This window comes from Anolis sagrei, chromosome 1 (assembly GCF_037176765.1).
Source record: "Anolis sagrei isolate rAnoSag1 chromosome 1, rAnoSag1.mat, whole genome shotgun sequence".
Taxonomy (NCBI): domain Eukaryota; kingdom Metazoa; phylum Chordata; class Lepidosauria; order Squamata; family Dactyloidae; genus Anolis; species Anolis sagrei.
In genome coordinates, this window is record NC_090021.1 from 228,312,914 (window position 1) to 228,329,339 (window position 16,426).

At 41.3% G+C, this 16,426-nt stretch overlaps 1 protein-coding gene across 12 annotated transcripts in view; it reads right to left on the reverse strand.

Annotated features, from left to right (window-relative positions):
* The window catches only part of TNS1 (tensin 1), a 354,414-nt gene that overhangs the window by 261,025 nt on the left and 76,963 nt on the right, over positions 1-16,426 (reverse strand). For 11 of the 12 annotated variants that reach the window (XM_060773722.2, XM_060773736.2, XM_060773781.2 and 8 more), the window contains one exon: positions 3,142-3,256. In XM_060773722.2, the coding sequence (XP_060629705.2) occupies positions 3,142-3,256 (115 nt within the window). Of the gene's footprint in view, positions 1-3,141; positions 3,257-16,426 lie in introns of those variants that run through there. The other variant, XM_060773809.2, reaches the window with a different exon arrangement.

Below are 16,426 nucleotides of genomic sequence, written 5' to 3' on the forward strand. Positions count from 1 at the left end.
TAAATTACTAGCCCTTGTGACAGAATTCTGTTTATTATATGAATAATATAAAAGATCTAGCCCTAGCTCTGAGCCCAGAAGGGGAAGGCACTTTAGCATGCATCCTCACACAGGCACTTCTTGGAATGAATATGACATCTTAATACCCTGCATGGCTGGTGCCCCATAAGACAATGTAAGACCACACAAGACTGCAGACCACACATTTAACTGATTCTTCATCCTTTCCTCCTCTCCAAAAGATACCCACATATTCTTTTTATTTTATTTTCTCTTTTTTAAAAGGTCTGAATAGCCCATGGTTTTCCAGATATTGCCAGACTCCAGTAACCATTAGTCTTAGCCGGTCAATGATGAGCAATCACCATAGTTTAAATTAACCACCCGCAATTTGTTAAATACAGATGATCATTTCCAAATCTGCCTGCATTTAATTTGTCAATTCACATGTGTGAGTTATGTTCCACATTCTGCAATCACATTCAAAGTTTCCCAGCAAAAGGAGTACAAAGGCTGAACAAGGAGTTCTAAAGGTCTCCATTGGCAGCTTTCCTGTTTTCCAGTGGCAGTCACTGTGGGTGATCAATTAATCACATTGGCATCCCATTCATTATCACAACTGCAAAAGTGTAAACATTAGCTGGTGCAAAGTATGACATCTTGTGGCTAGCTACAAAATGACAGGGGCATTTGGAGGCTCTTTTTGTGCCGGCAGGACTGCTGATTGAAAGGTCGGCGGTTCGAATCCAGGCAGCAGGATTAGCTCCCATCTGTCAGCTCCAGCTCCACATGTGGGGACATGAGAGAAGCCTCCCACAGGATGGTAAAACATCCAGATGTCTCCTGGGCAATGTCCCTGCAGATGGCCAATTCTCTAACACCAGAAGCAACTTGCAGTTTCTCAAGTCATCTCTTGATATGAAAAAAAAAACATTGGAGGCCTTGGAAACCTCTACAACAGTGCTACCCAAACTGGTGGCCCTTGAGCAAGTGCAGACTACCATTGGTTACCAGTCTATGGTGAGTTTCTAAAAAAGAATAAAACAAATACAGCCAATAGACACAAATAGACACAAATGTGATGCCAATCCCTAGCACCCAAATCAAAGAACCCACATCTCTCATGCTCCAATGCAGCGCTCTTAAATTTCCATCAGAGGGGCTCTCAGTCGCAGTCAATGAAATGCTACACAGGTCACTTGTGGTATCTAGCCAATGAAACATTTAGTGTGTCTCTAGGCCCTTCTACACAGCCCTACATCCCAGAATATTAAGGCAGAAAATCCCACATTATCTGAGTGTGGACTCAGATAACCCAGTTCTAAGTAGATATTGTGAGATTTTCTGTGTGGAAGGGCCCTCTGCTGCTTCAAACAGATGTAGCTCACAAACGATTATTTAAAATCTTGCTCCATTGCAGTGTTTCTCAACCTGGGTGTCAGGACCCCTGGGGGGGGGGGGTCACGAGGTGGTGTCAGAGGGGTCGCCAAAGACCATCAGAAAACAGTATTTTCTGTTGGTCCTGGGGGTTCTGTGTGGGAAGTTTGGCCCAATTCTATCATTGGTGGGGTTCAGAATGCTCTTTGATTTTAGGTGAACTATAAATCCCAGCAACTACAACTCCCTAATGTCAAGGTCTGTTTTTCCCAAACTCCAACAGTGTTCATATTTGGACATACTGAGTATTTGTGCCAACTTTGGGGCAGATACATCATTGTTTGAGTCCACAGTGCTCGCTGAAGGCAAATGAACCTACAACTCCAAAACTCAAGGTTAATGGCCACCAAACCCTTCCAGTATTTTCTGTTGGTCATGACAGTTCTGTGTGCCAAGTTTGATTCAATTCCATCATTGGTGAAGTTCAGAATGCTCTCTGATTATAGGTAAACTATAAATCCCAGCAACTACAACTCTCAAATGACAAAATCAATCACTGCCCAATGCGACCAGTATTTAAATTTGGGTATATTGGGTATTTGTGCCAAATTTGATCCAGTGAATGAAAATACAACCTGCATATCAGATGTTTACATTACGATTCATAACAGTAGCAAAATTACAGTTGTGAAGTAGCAACAAAAATAATTTAATGATTGGAGGCCACCACAACTTGAGGAACTGTATTGAGGGGTCATGGCATTAGGAAGGTTGAAAACCACTGCTCTATTGTATGGCCAGATGCTAGAAACCAAACAGGATATGGAAGCAACCTAGTCCTGCTGACTATATTCTGCAGATGATAGATAGTTATGACATGAACACTAGAGGTAGACAGAATATTTCAAAATATTCCAAAAATAGGTTTTGTTTTGTTTTAAAAAAACAACAACCATATATTTGGAGTATCCAAGAACCCTGAAAAGAAGAAGCCTGGGCAGATGAGAATCTACACAGTTGGGGAGTTATTCTATTCAGAATTTGCATGTGGTTATTTTGTACATAAAACAGCATTTTCTATTCATGAAAGCATTTTCTGTTTCAGTACAGAAATATCAATTCCTACACAAAAAGATGCTATTTTCTTAACAGAAAATAAGGAATTTGTTCTGTGAAAATTGATTCACACACAATTGATTTGCTTATAAATCATTGTTTTCTGTAAGGAAAACTGCATTTCCACACAGGAATTAATATTTCTCCATCAAAACATTATTTTTCACAGAGAAAATGTTTCTTGCACATAAAAAAATATTTTCTGCTCTAAATAGCCACATGCAAAAATTCCACCAAATAAGTTTTAAATTATGAACAGTCTTTTGAAATGGAATGGTTTTTAAAACTTTTTTTTTACAGAGGAAAGGCAATAACTGAAATTACTATTTGCTACCTTTGAGAAGAAGGTATATATATAATGACGATCCCTAATGAAAACAATCATCTTGAGTTGCCCATTGGGGCTCCAACACCTCCATGTATTTCCCCTTCATTATGAAATAAAGACTTTGCTATTTCACGTTTTCACTAGAAATTGCTTCTCCATTTGGCAGAGGATTCGCTAAATGGACTAGGTTCATGTCAATATTGTCTGGTGTGGTTATATACAAATATTTTACTCATCTGAATCAGTTCACTTCCCCCACCCACCAACCCAATTCTGTTTGGCATTGTGGGCCTGAGTCTCCAAAGCCCAGCATCACTCACCTCGGCAAGTACTCCCCTCGCGGGTGATAGCCTGGCGACATATCCCACATGGCTTCACTTTCTTGAAGCTCTTCACTTTGAAAGTGTGTGACGTGGATGCTTCGAGGTCCTCAGGCTGCCGGAAGGAAGGGAAAAAGATACAATATTTTCAATAATAGCATAAGCCTCTTCCTTTCTAAACCAATTAACACAATATAATTATTTTGCTATTACTCTGTATTCATAATTAGGAAAGGTCGGGATTAACTGTTGATCACTTGGCAACCTCCATTAGGTCAAAAGCATCCCATGGTTTAATAACAGTGACAACAGAAAACCATTTCTCCCTCTTCAATGAAGCTGCTGAAATCAATATGCATGCATATGTCAGCTATCAAAGTTTCCGACAAAGAAGCGCTTTTAATAAAGTCTTTTTCATGCTTGCCCATCTGTGCTTTTCCTTCTTGTCCATTGTCTAACTGGAGGATTTTCTAGCAGCATCAGCATTTGGAGGGATGGAGAAACACCAGACTGTATCAGTTCCCTGGATGAAATAAGCAGAGCTTGAGATGGGAGAGAGAGGAATTGTATTCTAGCCAATCCTACTATAGCCCTGTGTGCCTGTCAATAAAAGGCAAGTAACCCGCAGCTGCCTTCTGAATTCCTGACAAAGCAAGCATTAACAGTAAAACAGAGAAAGCAGGAGAGGAGGTAATCCTCCCCATCAGCATTCCCCAACAAGTTCAAAAAGTACAAAGCTCTATGCTTGGACACTAGAATCGAAAAGCAGAGGTTGGTGAAAGGAAATGTCATATCTGAATATATATCTAAAGCTTTCAAATAATCTCTAGAAAATGCTTGAAAAGTGTTGTTTATCTCATCTGGTTGCTTCATTTCACATGTGAAGATTGTTAGTTTTGAATAAAAGGTTTACTGAGAAGCATGGTAAGTGGCTCCCCCTTTTGTGATGTGGGAACACATCCCTATTCTTTCTGTGGTGCCAAATATTCTGTTAAAGAAATAATGCCTGTGAACATATTTACTTCATTAAATTAGTTTTAGCTGGGCAAAGGAAGGAGGAAAGAGCAGTACATTTGTGTGCGGACAAATGTGGGGTCTATATTTTAGTTCTAGTTCTAAAAACAAACTTTCTGTGCTAAGTATGTACACAGAAATTCATTCTTCATTGTTAAATCCATTTTCCCAAACTATTAGATTGTTCCTGACTCTAATTGATGAACCTCAGGGAGCGGGGGGGGGGGGGGGGCAGATCCTACAAGTCTGCCTCTTCATGATTTAAACCAGGCATGGGCAAACTTCAGCCTTCCAGGTGTTTTGGACTTCAACTTCCAGAAATCCCCGCCAGCTTACCCACTGTTAGGAATTGTGGGAGTTGAAGTCTAAAACACCTGGAGGGCCAAAGTTTGGCCATGCCTGATTTAGACCCTTCTTTTACAACTGATGGTGCATCCGTCTCACCTACAATATACTACTCTGTTGCAAGGTACTTCACAGCTAACAGCCCTCTGCAGAGACAGCAAGTGCAACATCTGGTATCAAAAGATCAGAACTGCCAAAATTGTCATACTTCTTAAGTTTAGAAAGTGGCCACTCCTTGGTGCATGTGTTGTGTGTGTTATGTGTTCCTTCATGATGCCTGTCAACATATGGTAACCCCATGAATTTCATAGGGTTTTCTTAGGCAGGGGGCACTCAGGTGGCTTTGCCAGTTCCTTCCTCTGAAATGTAGCCTATCTAGTATTTGCTAGCAGTCTCCCATCCAAATACTAACCAGGTTGATCCTGCTTAGCTTCCAAGGTCAGACAGGATCTGATACTGAAGTGAAATCTCCACAGACTTAGGTCAAATTCCTTTCTACCAGTCTGTGAAGCTACAGAATTATAGGTCTGGGAAATGAATGAGAAGGGCAATTGAAGGACACTTCAAATGTTGCATTTTGTACCAAGAAACACATTCTCCACATAGAAAATAACATACATAAGCATCAGATAGGCTCATGTGTGTAATTGTGGCTTTTGCCTGTGAGGCCCAAGTGTTTACCATGCCCCAGCTAGTATGTATTTTGCCCTTTGCAGCACTGTCTTAAAATGACACTGTGTGCATACAAATGTAAACAGACAGCACAGCCCGAGAGCATGTCATCAACCTTATGAACTTGTCCTATTTAACATCTGGTGGTGGCTGCTCAGTATTATTGCAGAGTTTTTTATTACATATAATAATAATGTTTTATCACCATCATCATCCACACCATCAGGTCTTCTTCCTGTTTTATGCATCTTGCCTTGGATACTCCAAAAGCAAGATGATTAATCAGGACTATACAACAACAAAGAGCTGACATTAAGCTCCTTTTTAAAGCGCTATAAAATCGTTCCATGTTTATGGCAGAGAGAGACTTGGCTTAAGATGGATAAGGGAGGGAGGGCAGCCTAGATAGGATAGCCTGCACCATTCACATATATAATGCAAAAAAAAAACTTGATTTAAACATGAAAGGGGGCAAATAGGCAAGAAATAGCCACCTTCCCCTTATTCCTCTTCTGTCCCTCTTTACCTCTGCTGCTCTGCTATTTCAGGCATTTTTCTCCCATCTATCAAATGCACTGATAGATGTGAGTCAGTAGGATAAGGGGAGAAATGTCAATCAGGCACTAGAGTAAGATATAAGGCATGGTGGGAAGAGTGTTCAGCTCCTCTCATCCATATTGCTTTTCTTTATTGAAAAAATCACCTCCCACCCTCTGTGTGAATGAGGCAGACATATAAACAAGGCAAACAGACTTTCCCAGCCCTCCTCCTTGGCTCCTGGAAACTAGACTACCAAAGGTTTCTTCACTGCACCACTAGGTGTCAGTATTAGACATGAATCCATCAACAAAGTAAGTTCTGGGTCACAGACCATCTCATACAATCATTGCAGAATGAACTTTTATTTGCTTTTATAGCAAGCCTCCAGCTCCGTAGACCACAGTAAAGGTCCTTGTTCTGTGGTCCTGCTCATGTTAACAATTTTCATATGTGCTGACTTAAGCCTTTGCACATAGTTTGATCTATATTTGTTTACTATGTATCAGCCAGCATGTCAATGACTTAAATCAAGAAATAGTTTTCTAAGATCTACAGAGACACTTGCTGGAACACCTCAGCAAGTGAGAGTCCAAAAGTGGCAGGCTCAAACCCAGAACCTCAATCAATGGCTGATACCAAATGAGAGACTCCCCTTGGGCACACAGAAAACTGGGCGACTTGGAAGGTGCTGAACAGACTGCGCTCTGGCACCACGAGATGCAGAGCCAAACTCAAGAAATGGGGCTACAAAGTGGAATCCACGACATGCAAGTGTGGAGAAGAGCAAACTACAGACCACCTGCTGCAATGCAACCTGAGCCCTGCTACATGCACAATGGAGGACCTCCTTGCAGCATTTAATCAGGACATTTAATCAACTACCAAGCTTGCAAACTTTGTGTTTTGTTTGTTTGTTTGTTTAAAAATGCAGTACAACTGTTTGGTCTGCTCCTGACACGATAAATAAATAATTACTATATATACTCATATATAAATCAACTTCATGTATAAATTAAGGACAGGTTTTGGGGGCAAAAACTACAGATTGTGCTATGACCTGTGGATAAGCTGAGATAGAATCATAGAGTTGGAAGAGACCTCATGGGCCATCCAGTCCAACCCCCTGCCAAGAAGCAGGAAAATCATATTCAAAGGACCCCTGACAAGGCCATCCAGCCTCTGTTTAAAAGCCTCTAAAGAAGGAGCCTCCACCACACTCCAGGGCAGAGAGTTTCACTACAGCTCTCAGGGTTAGGAAGCTTTTCCTAATGTTCAGGAGAATTTTCCTTTCCTGTAGTTTGAAGCCACTGCTCCATTGCATCCTAGTCTCCAGGGCAGCAGAAAACAAGCCTGCTCCCTCCTCTTTATGACTTCCCCTCACATATTTATACATTACCCTCACCATGACTCCTCTCAGCCTTCTCTTCTGCAGGCTAAACATGCCCAGCTCTTTAAGCTGCTCCTAATAGGGCTTGTTCTCCAAACCCTTGATCATTTTCGTCGCCCTCCTGTGGATATGTTCCAGCTTGTCAACAATTGCAGTGCCCAGAACTGGACACAGTATTCCAGGCGTGGTCTGACCAAGGCAGAGGGGTAGCATGACTTCTCTGGATCTAGACACTATACTCCTATTTATGTAGGCCAAAATCCCATTGACTTTTAGATCATTCCATGAAGAGAATAAAGCACCAATGTTGCCTCAGGGTGGCAGTCATCCTTGGCTGCCACCATTTTCCTGGCCAGGCATTCAAGAAGGGCAGATATGGTGCCATGGTGAAGAGAGTATTGGGGATCAGTGCTTGTTTCCCTGGGATAAACTAAGGTCTTGCCTTGTGACAGAAGGGAACAGTTCCTTTTTTGAGAGGAGTTAAGGTATAATACTTACATTGACCCATTGATAAGTTGACCCAGATTTATTTTGCTTGTGTGTTGATTATTTTTACTAAAATTTCTAGAGTTATACATGAGTTCATAGCAGGCATAGGCAAGCTTAAGGAATTGTGGGAGTTGAAGTCCAAAACGCCTGGAGGGCCTAATGTTTGTCCATACCTGGTATATAGCATAATGTTTGTAAGCCATCCTGAGCCTCAGTTTTGGGGAAACGGTAAGATCTAAAATAATTACTAACAACAAAAGCATGAACGGCAATTAATAATGGATGGAATTTATAAACAAATTATGTATAACCTAGAGATGTGCATTTGTACATTACTTGTATTCACAATCTCCATTTATTCAATAGTGTAGGGAATATGTAAGGATTGAAAAAGTATTTATTTACCAGGTAGCAGTTGTTGCAAACTACAAGATCCACAAATACTTTTGGGGGCTTTTTTAAGAGCATGGATAAGTGAAATGGGCTATCAAATCCATCACTAAGGGGATTGCACCGTATTCTAAAAACTTCCTCTCTATATCTTGTTAGAAAGAACCCTTTTTAATATTCACAAAGTTAAGGGTTTGACCACTTTTGTGCCAGCATTGAGATTTTCAGACTTCCTGCTTCCCTCTACATCTGTCTCTGTCCCCACAAACCTATTTCAGAGGGTTTACAAGTTTCCCACCCCCAAAGCAAGAGTTTTAGATATAGGAGGACTGTGGGGCTGTCCCTGCTGGCAACTATTGTATTGGGGGGAAGGGATATATCATTTTGTAAATTAATAATGGGATTAGCTTCTGTTAGCACAATAGCATTGGCCATATTCTCAGCACTTTGGAGGTCATGCTTAAAATGAAAATCTCACAGGCATGCTAAATTTAGTTTCATAGCATCACCTCTGTAACACATCTTTGGAAGCCAATGAATACCAAAGAATTATTTGGAATACATTATGTCCAGGCTCCTTTATGATTTGTTCGCTCCTCTTACCCTGGTGTCGGTAGTTGTTACTTGCTGTTAAGTCTATTTTGACTTATGGCAATCCTATGAATGTGAGATCTCCAAGGGCCTCAGTCATCAACCGCCTGCTCAGATCTTGCAAAGTGAGAGCTGTGCCTTCCTTAATTGAATCTATCTACCTATAATGTGGTCTCTCTCTTCTCCTCCCGTCTCCCATTTTTAGAAGCTTTATCATATTTTTTATGAATCATTCCACTTCATCCAATACATCATTCAAGCTCCAAGAGAGAGTTCAGGCTTGAATTTCTTCAGGATCAATTTATTGGACATTTTGGCAATCCCTTGAACAGTTTTCCAACACCACATTTCATATTGCAAATACTTCACTTCCTTCCTATCAGCTTCCTTCAATATCCAGCTTACACACACCATAGATAGAAATCTCCCCAACCCCAAATTAGATGTCAGTAAATTTCTCCTCCCTTCGAAGGGGCTCTAGGCTGTAACAGGTCTCCTCCTTAGGCCCCAAGGACACATAATGTAGAGGGCCCAATGGTGCTCTATATAATGGAGCTCCAAATATCCACTCATTCATTCATAGCACTCTATTGCTTGTGACCAAAGACATGAAGCTGGCTTTCTAGACCCAAGTCCATACTTCATTTGCTAGATTACAACAGATGCCAACTTTGTTTTGTCACCTCATACTGCTGACCTGTCTAGACTGTGAAAAAAGTGTGCAGAACCATAGATCAGGACTGAAGAATGTATGGTCCTCCAGATGCTGTTAAATTAGAACTCATATCACCCCAACCTGCCTGGTCAATTGTGCTTCATAATGCGAAGTGTAAGTGTCTTAAGAGCCATAGGTTCCTCATTCCTGCAACAGACCCCTGTAGCTTAAATGTAACTCGCAGACCTTACTCATATACACCACCAATGCAAACATGTTCTTAACTCCATGGTTGAACTGATGTAACCCTTTTTGACTCACATAACCTAGTTTATTTCCCATGCAGAACAAGACAGACATTTTGATAGAAAATAACAAGTTGTCCCTCCACACTTGTGGCTTTGACTTCTATGGATTTGATTATTCATGTATTTGATTAAAATCCCAAGTAATTTCTAGGTCCTCCAACATGGCTCTATGATCAATTTTCTCATCATGCTAGACCAGTGGTTCTCAACCTGTGGGTCCACAGGTGTTTTGGCCTACAACCCCCAGAAATCCCAGCCAGTTACCAGCTGTTAGGATTTCTGGATACCCACAGATTGAGAACCATTAGGCTAAAGGATCTAGAGATTTTTTTAGAAATAATACCTCTTTAGGAATCTCTAGGTCTGCCATTGTGATTTTATTGTCAACTTGCAGTGGGTGTCAACTGTAAAGTCATGCTGAAAGAATTAGAAATTCACAAATTAAAAGAAACAGCAATTTTTTATTTGTGATTTTTCACTTCCACAAGGGTCCTGTGTCCCCAACCCCAGCAAATGTGGAGAGCCGGCTGTTCATTTACCTTAACATTCTCACTCTGCTTCATGCCACTGATTGCAGAGTTTTTAATGTGGACTTTTCCCACAAGCTGTCATTTGGATATGAATCACCACATCATTCTGGAGAGAGACCTCTATGTGAGGGTAGAGAAAAATGCATCCTTTTCAAACTGCTTTTTAGTCATCCTAAGTATGTGAACACAAGTGGGGTTAAATGGCCTTAAATAATACATTCGTTTCATCTAGTTCTTGGAGTATGCCAAACATTTTTTAAAAGGCCCTCACAGTCCCTTTCTTCACATGATAAAAGCCGCAGCTGGGGCGGGGGTCATATTTGCCCAGCACTTGCTTTTCACAAGCCCAGTCTTGACCCAGCCCCCCTCCCCCTGCTACGAGTTCCTTCAGTCTGAGTTTCTTATACTAAGATGACTTCTGTTCCTCCTCCCACAACATCACTTCTCACTCTCTCAGCCTCAAGGGAGATTTGAGGGGAATAGAGGAGGGGGAGAAGCCATTTAGTTAATTTCAGCATGAAGAGCAAAGCTTGGAAGTTAAAGAAAACCCCAAACTGGTGTGATTCTTGAGGAAAAACAAAGCCCGGAATTGGGTAACACCTTATTTAGATCAACAAAATGTCACAAACAGAGCAACTTTTCAGGTTCTTCAGAACCCTTTATAAAGTTAGCTAAGAATCACACTCCTAAAGGTTTCTAGAGGCATAATTTATTGCTTTTTTAAAAATGTTGTGATTATCATGAGTGCTTTCTAAATGGCCTAGAGTAGAGCATCACAAAATTCCCCCATAGACTTCAGTATCCACCCTTCAGGTCTGCAGAACTGAAAAGTTACATTTCTTGTATTTTGTGATCTGCCTGGGAGAAAGGCGGTGCTAACCTTATCACACTAAAGAATGAATCCACTTTAAATCCGGTTGCTGCCTCCTGCAGAAATCTGAGGTTTGTAGTTAAATTAAAGGCTCCTCCCTAAACTATAAACGACAGAATTCTGCAGGAGACAGAAACGAGATTTAAAGTGGATTCATTCTCTAGTGTGATGAAGTAAGTCAACAACTAGCATGCATTGTGTTATGATACAAAACTGGATAGACCAGCCCCAGAACTTTTTTTTCTGTTTGTTGTTCATTCGTTCAGACGTCTCCGACTCTTCGTGACTTCATGGATCAGTCCACGCCAGAGCTCCCTGTCGGCCGTCACCACCCCCAGCTCCTTCAAGGTCAGTCCAGTCACTTCAAGGATGCCATCCATCCATCTTGTCCTTGGTCGGCCCCTCTTCCTTTTGCCTTCCACTTTCCCCAGCATAATTGTCTTCTCTAGGCTTTGCTGTCTCCTCATGATGTGGCCAAAGTACTTCAACTTTGTCTCTAGTATCCTTCCCTCCAATGAGCAGTCGGGCTTTATTTCCTGGAGGATGGACTGGTTGGATCTTCTCGCAGTCCAAGGCACTCTCAGCACTTTCCTCCAGCACCACAGTTCAAAGGCATCTATCTTCCTTCACTCAGCCTTCCCTAAGGTCCAGCTCTCACATCCGTAGGTTACTACAGGGAATACCATGGCTTTGACTAGGCGGATCTTTGTTGCCAGTCTGATGTCTCTACTCTTTATTATTTTATCGAGACTGGACATTGCTCTCCTCCCAAGAAGTAAGCGTCTTCTGATTTCCTGGCCACAGTCTGCATCTGCAGTAATCTTTGCACCTAGAAATACAAAGTCTGTCACGGCCTCCACGTTTTCTCCCTCTATTTCCCAGTTGTCAATCATTCTTGTTGCCATAATCTTGGGTTTTTTTATGTTTAGCTGCAACACAGCTTTTGCGCTTTCTTCTTTCACCTTGATTAGAAGGCTCCTCAGCTCCTCCTCACTTTCGGCCATCAGAGTGGTGTCATCTGCATATCTGAGGTTGTTAATGTTTCTTCCAGCAATTTTCACCCCAGCTTTGCATTCACCAAGCCCCGCACATCGCATGATGTGTTCTGCATACACGTTAAAAAGGTTGGGTGAGAGTATGCAGCCTTGCTGTACGCCTTTTCTGTTTACATACTCTGAATTTCCAAAGGGAATTGGATGAAACAGCAGGATGGATGAAGATACACAAACTAATTTTGATCATTTTGATTCGATCAAGAAAATAGAAAAGACAGGAAAAGCCTACAATTAATTGGTTGAAATACAAGCTGCACTTTAAAACAAGGATGTTATTCAAACCAGACTTCCTATGCAGAATTCTGCTCTCCCTTTTCCTGCTAATGCCTAATTTCATTTGGGCTTTATATAACGTCACCATGTTGTGTTTCCCCCATTCACATCAGCAGCTGCCAATGTCAGAAGTGAAATGGGCTGGAGTTGGGGACAAGATGGCAAACAACACAAGCAAGCCATGCCCAGGGCAGAAGTGAAAGTCTACACTGCAGGGAAAAACCATATGCTGCAGTGGCATTTTTGTGCCTGCTGTCAACAAAGCTGAAATGTCGGCAGTCTTCTTTACCATGGATATCTTATCTGAGAGGAACATTCTCCAAAACTGGTATTGGAGATTCCCAGAGGCAGCTGTTCCAGAAAACCATCTAACCATCAGTGGTGTGCTAAAGAGACATTTGCAACTCCTGAATTCAAAGTTCAAGAGCAACAAGTCAGCAGTCAGGCTTTTTCCTCCCCTCTATTGAGTTAGTATTAGCTAATATGAAAACTCCAGAGTTTGGAAGTATTACTTTTCTTTTTGGACATCTCCCAGTATCTCTAAGCCAGCACAGTCACTGACCAGAGGAGATTCTGGTAGATGTAGTCCAAAAAGTAGCTATTCCAAGCCCTTCCAAAAAAAATACCCAAGAGAATTCTTTTGTTATAGATCATCACCAAATGTGAGAAGTATCCTTTATTTCTGATCTCACACTCTTGGGGTGTCTTTTTTAAAAAAGTAAACAATCTGGAAACCCTGCTGGGGGATTTAGAGGCCTTTGGAGGGGAGGCTGAGAGGGGAGGGCAAGGGCAAGCCCAGGCTTCCTCTCTCTTCCCTTCATCATTTGCAGGCAGATTATGTTGCTGCATTATCAGTCGGGCGGACCGCCAGGCTGACTGGAGTCTGACCCCATACATCAAGGATGAAGAAGACGGTGCTCTTTTTTTAAATGTGGTGCATTGTTGTTTTTTTAATGTCACTAACCTAGATGTTTTACAATGCAGGTCATGAAAGAGTTATTTCTTCCCTTGTCTGGCCCACAGATGATATTCCCCACCACCAGCTCATAAAAGAAAAGCTTTGAGGCATTTTATATCTGACAGTCTCTGAGAAGTAATTATGGCAACTCAGAGGAGTTAAAGGTGATCAAGACAGCCTTTTTTAACCCCAGCCTCACATTATGTCCTAACAACGCCCAGCTGTTTCCAGGTTGGCCTGGCAAGTAATTATGGCAACCCAGATGAGTTAAAGGTGATCAAGACAGTCCTTGACCCACTGGCTCCAAAGGGGAGTTGGGGCAGAAAATGCCCCCTGGAAAGGGAGCATCCAGCCCATGAGCCAGGTCACATGAGCCTCATGGGGTTACAAGAGGGGCAGCCAGTGGTGAGTAAAAGATTCCATCTATGCAAAGGAAGAGAGATTAAATGTGGACTCCCCTTCCCTACCCACACACACACACACACACACACACACACACACACAAAATGAAGTTGTCAGTGTAAAACTAAATCTCTCCTTCCATGGTGACTCAAGACCTAATTAGATTAGCATCTCTGCTGAGCAGCACTCTATGAGGCCGGCACATGGCTTTCCAGAGCAAGCAAGCAGCTGCTCCAGACAAGGATGTTTCACTCAGAGATGCAAACACTATTTGGGGTACCAGAACCATTTCCTCTCACTGCTACCTTTTTAGAAATAAAAAAAAAACCCTAGACTCTCCCCCAGCCTAAGCTGAGATTATCTACTGCTACATGGTTTAAGTATAGTCAGCAAAGCCGATGATTCTGAAAATGAACATGTTTTTAAACACTATCATGGCAAGCCTCCCCATTCATCAAAAGAACACTCTTGCCAAGTGGAAACATGATTACAGATTGAGTTTCCATTGTTCAGAATTCCAAAATCCAAAATTGTCCACATGTGTGGTATGAGATAGTGAGACCTTTGCTTTCTGATGATTCAATGTACTTAAATTATTTACAATGGCATATATAAAATTACCTTCAGGCTATGCATGGAAGGGATACATGAAGCATAAATTCATTTTGGTCTTGTCTCCAAGATATTTCATTAAGTATATGTGCAAGTATTCCAATTTTTTAAAAGTAATCCAAAACAGTTCTGGTCTCAAGCATTTTGAAAAATAAATAAATAAATAAATAATAAAACTTTATTTGTACCCTGCCATCATCTCCCTGAAGGGGAAAGCACTCACAAAGCACTCAAAGTGCCACATGTAAAATAGAATTACATATCATCAAAACAATACAAAATTTGACTGAATACAAATGATGGACAACATCAATCGATAAAATTTAAAAATTAAAAAATTCTAATACACAGTCATACCTATGGTACTATGTACTATGGTCATTGTGTTTATTATTATTATTATTATTATTATTATTATTATAACTTTATTTGTACCCCGCTAGCATCTCCCGAAGGATTCGATGCGGCTTACAACAGGCCGAAGCCCACACAATACAACAATACAATACCTAGCAAATAAAAAACAGATTAAGCAGAAAACAATACAATAGCAATACAACAAGACGTTGTTAAAAACTGGGCCGGCCGGAGTAGGGGTACAGGATTAAAAGTGCTGATGTGTCGGAGGGATATGGATTATAATATAAGTGTGATGTGCAGTGTGCGGTGGTCTTGGTTTCTTCAAACACGAACTAAAGTGCCAAATAACAATAGTCGATGTCATCACATGACCATAGTACATTGTTCCAGGTCAAAGGCCCATGTAAATAGCCATATTTCTAGGCTCGAAGAAAAGGTTTGGAGATTTGGGGATAATCTAATCTCTCTAGGGAGGGCATTCCAGAGCCAGGGAGCCACCACCGAGAAGGCCCTCTCTCTCATACCCACCAACCACATCTGTGACAGTGGTGGGACTAAGAAAAGGGCCTCCCCAGCAGATCTCAAGGCCCACACAAGACCATAGAAGGAGATGTGGTATCGAAGATAGATTGGACCCGGAGCATATAGGACTTCATAGGTAATAACCTGCACTTTGAATTAGGCCTTGAAACTTGTCGGGAGCCAGGGACCCTATGTAACCATATTCCTTCTCATCCAGATTTTATTTTAAGAGAAAGCAGTTAAAATATTAAATGATCACAACATGTTTAAGACAATAAAAGGCATAGGAGAGCAAGAGAGAGAGAGACTACCATCTTTCCTAGTGCTAGAGCAAATATGCAAGCACAGCCTCCTGTTTTTCACTGAACAGAACTAAGGGTAATTAGCAGGTTCATTTCTCACTTAGTCTTCTGGCTAAATACTGGACAAACTCTGGAGATGATCAGGGAATTTCTCAAACCTCCCAACACTGTCAAAAGGGGAGTTATATTCACTACCCCCCCCCCCCCCCGGACCCAACACATATATTCATAAGAGTGGACCAACAGAAATTTGAGAGCAGACAAAACAGGGTAGACAGACCAACGTTCCCTCCTAGTTCCCTTCTTGTATAGAGTTGACTCACTGTGAACTACAAAGCACCACAAGGTTATCTAATTCATTCTCTGCCTAGAGACTGAAGTCTGCAGGGTTGACCCAAATCCAGCCCTTTACCCATATGCCTAATTTCTCAGGAGGAAGGACAGTGAATTGCATGAGCATTGCCTATAGATAACAGTTAGAATGGGAAGTGGCAAAAATATTGTTAAGACACTGAGGTACCTCATAAAGAATGAGCGTTCTTCAGTCTAAGGAATATTTCGAGTGGGGAGGGGGAAATGTTTGCACTCTAGATGTTATACTTTATCAAACACATTTTAAAAATGATGTGTGACTTATAAGTAAAAACAAAAGCCAGAGTCCATAAGTGTTAGGACTAAGGCAATGCCTTTACTAGAATTAATACAATGTTACATGAATGACTGATAAGTGGCACATGGTTATGGCACTTCTGTGCACTTGTGCCACCTGACAAATAAATGTGAATTACGACAAAATGGAGATGAAGATTCCATGAACTGCTTCATCTTGTCTTTGTCTCTTTATGCATCAGTTTGGATTATCACATTCCCTAGTTCATCCACTATTTGAGAAAGCAAATAAATAGAGCTTTTATGAAGATGACAAAATTAGCAAGGTCCAGAGGAGTCCTGTAACTCAAGAGTTTAGACTAAAGTGAACAGGAGGATGCTTAGACTGATAGACTACCAA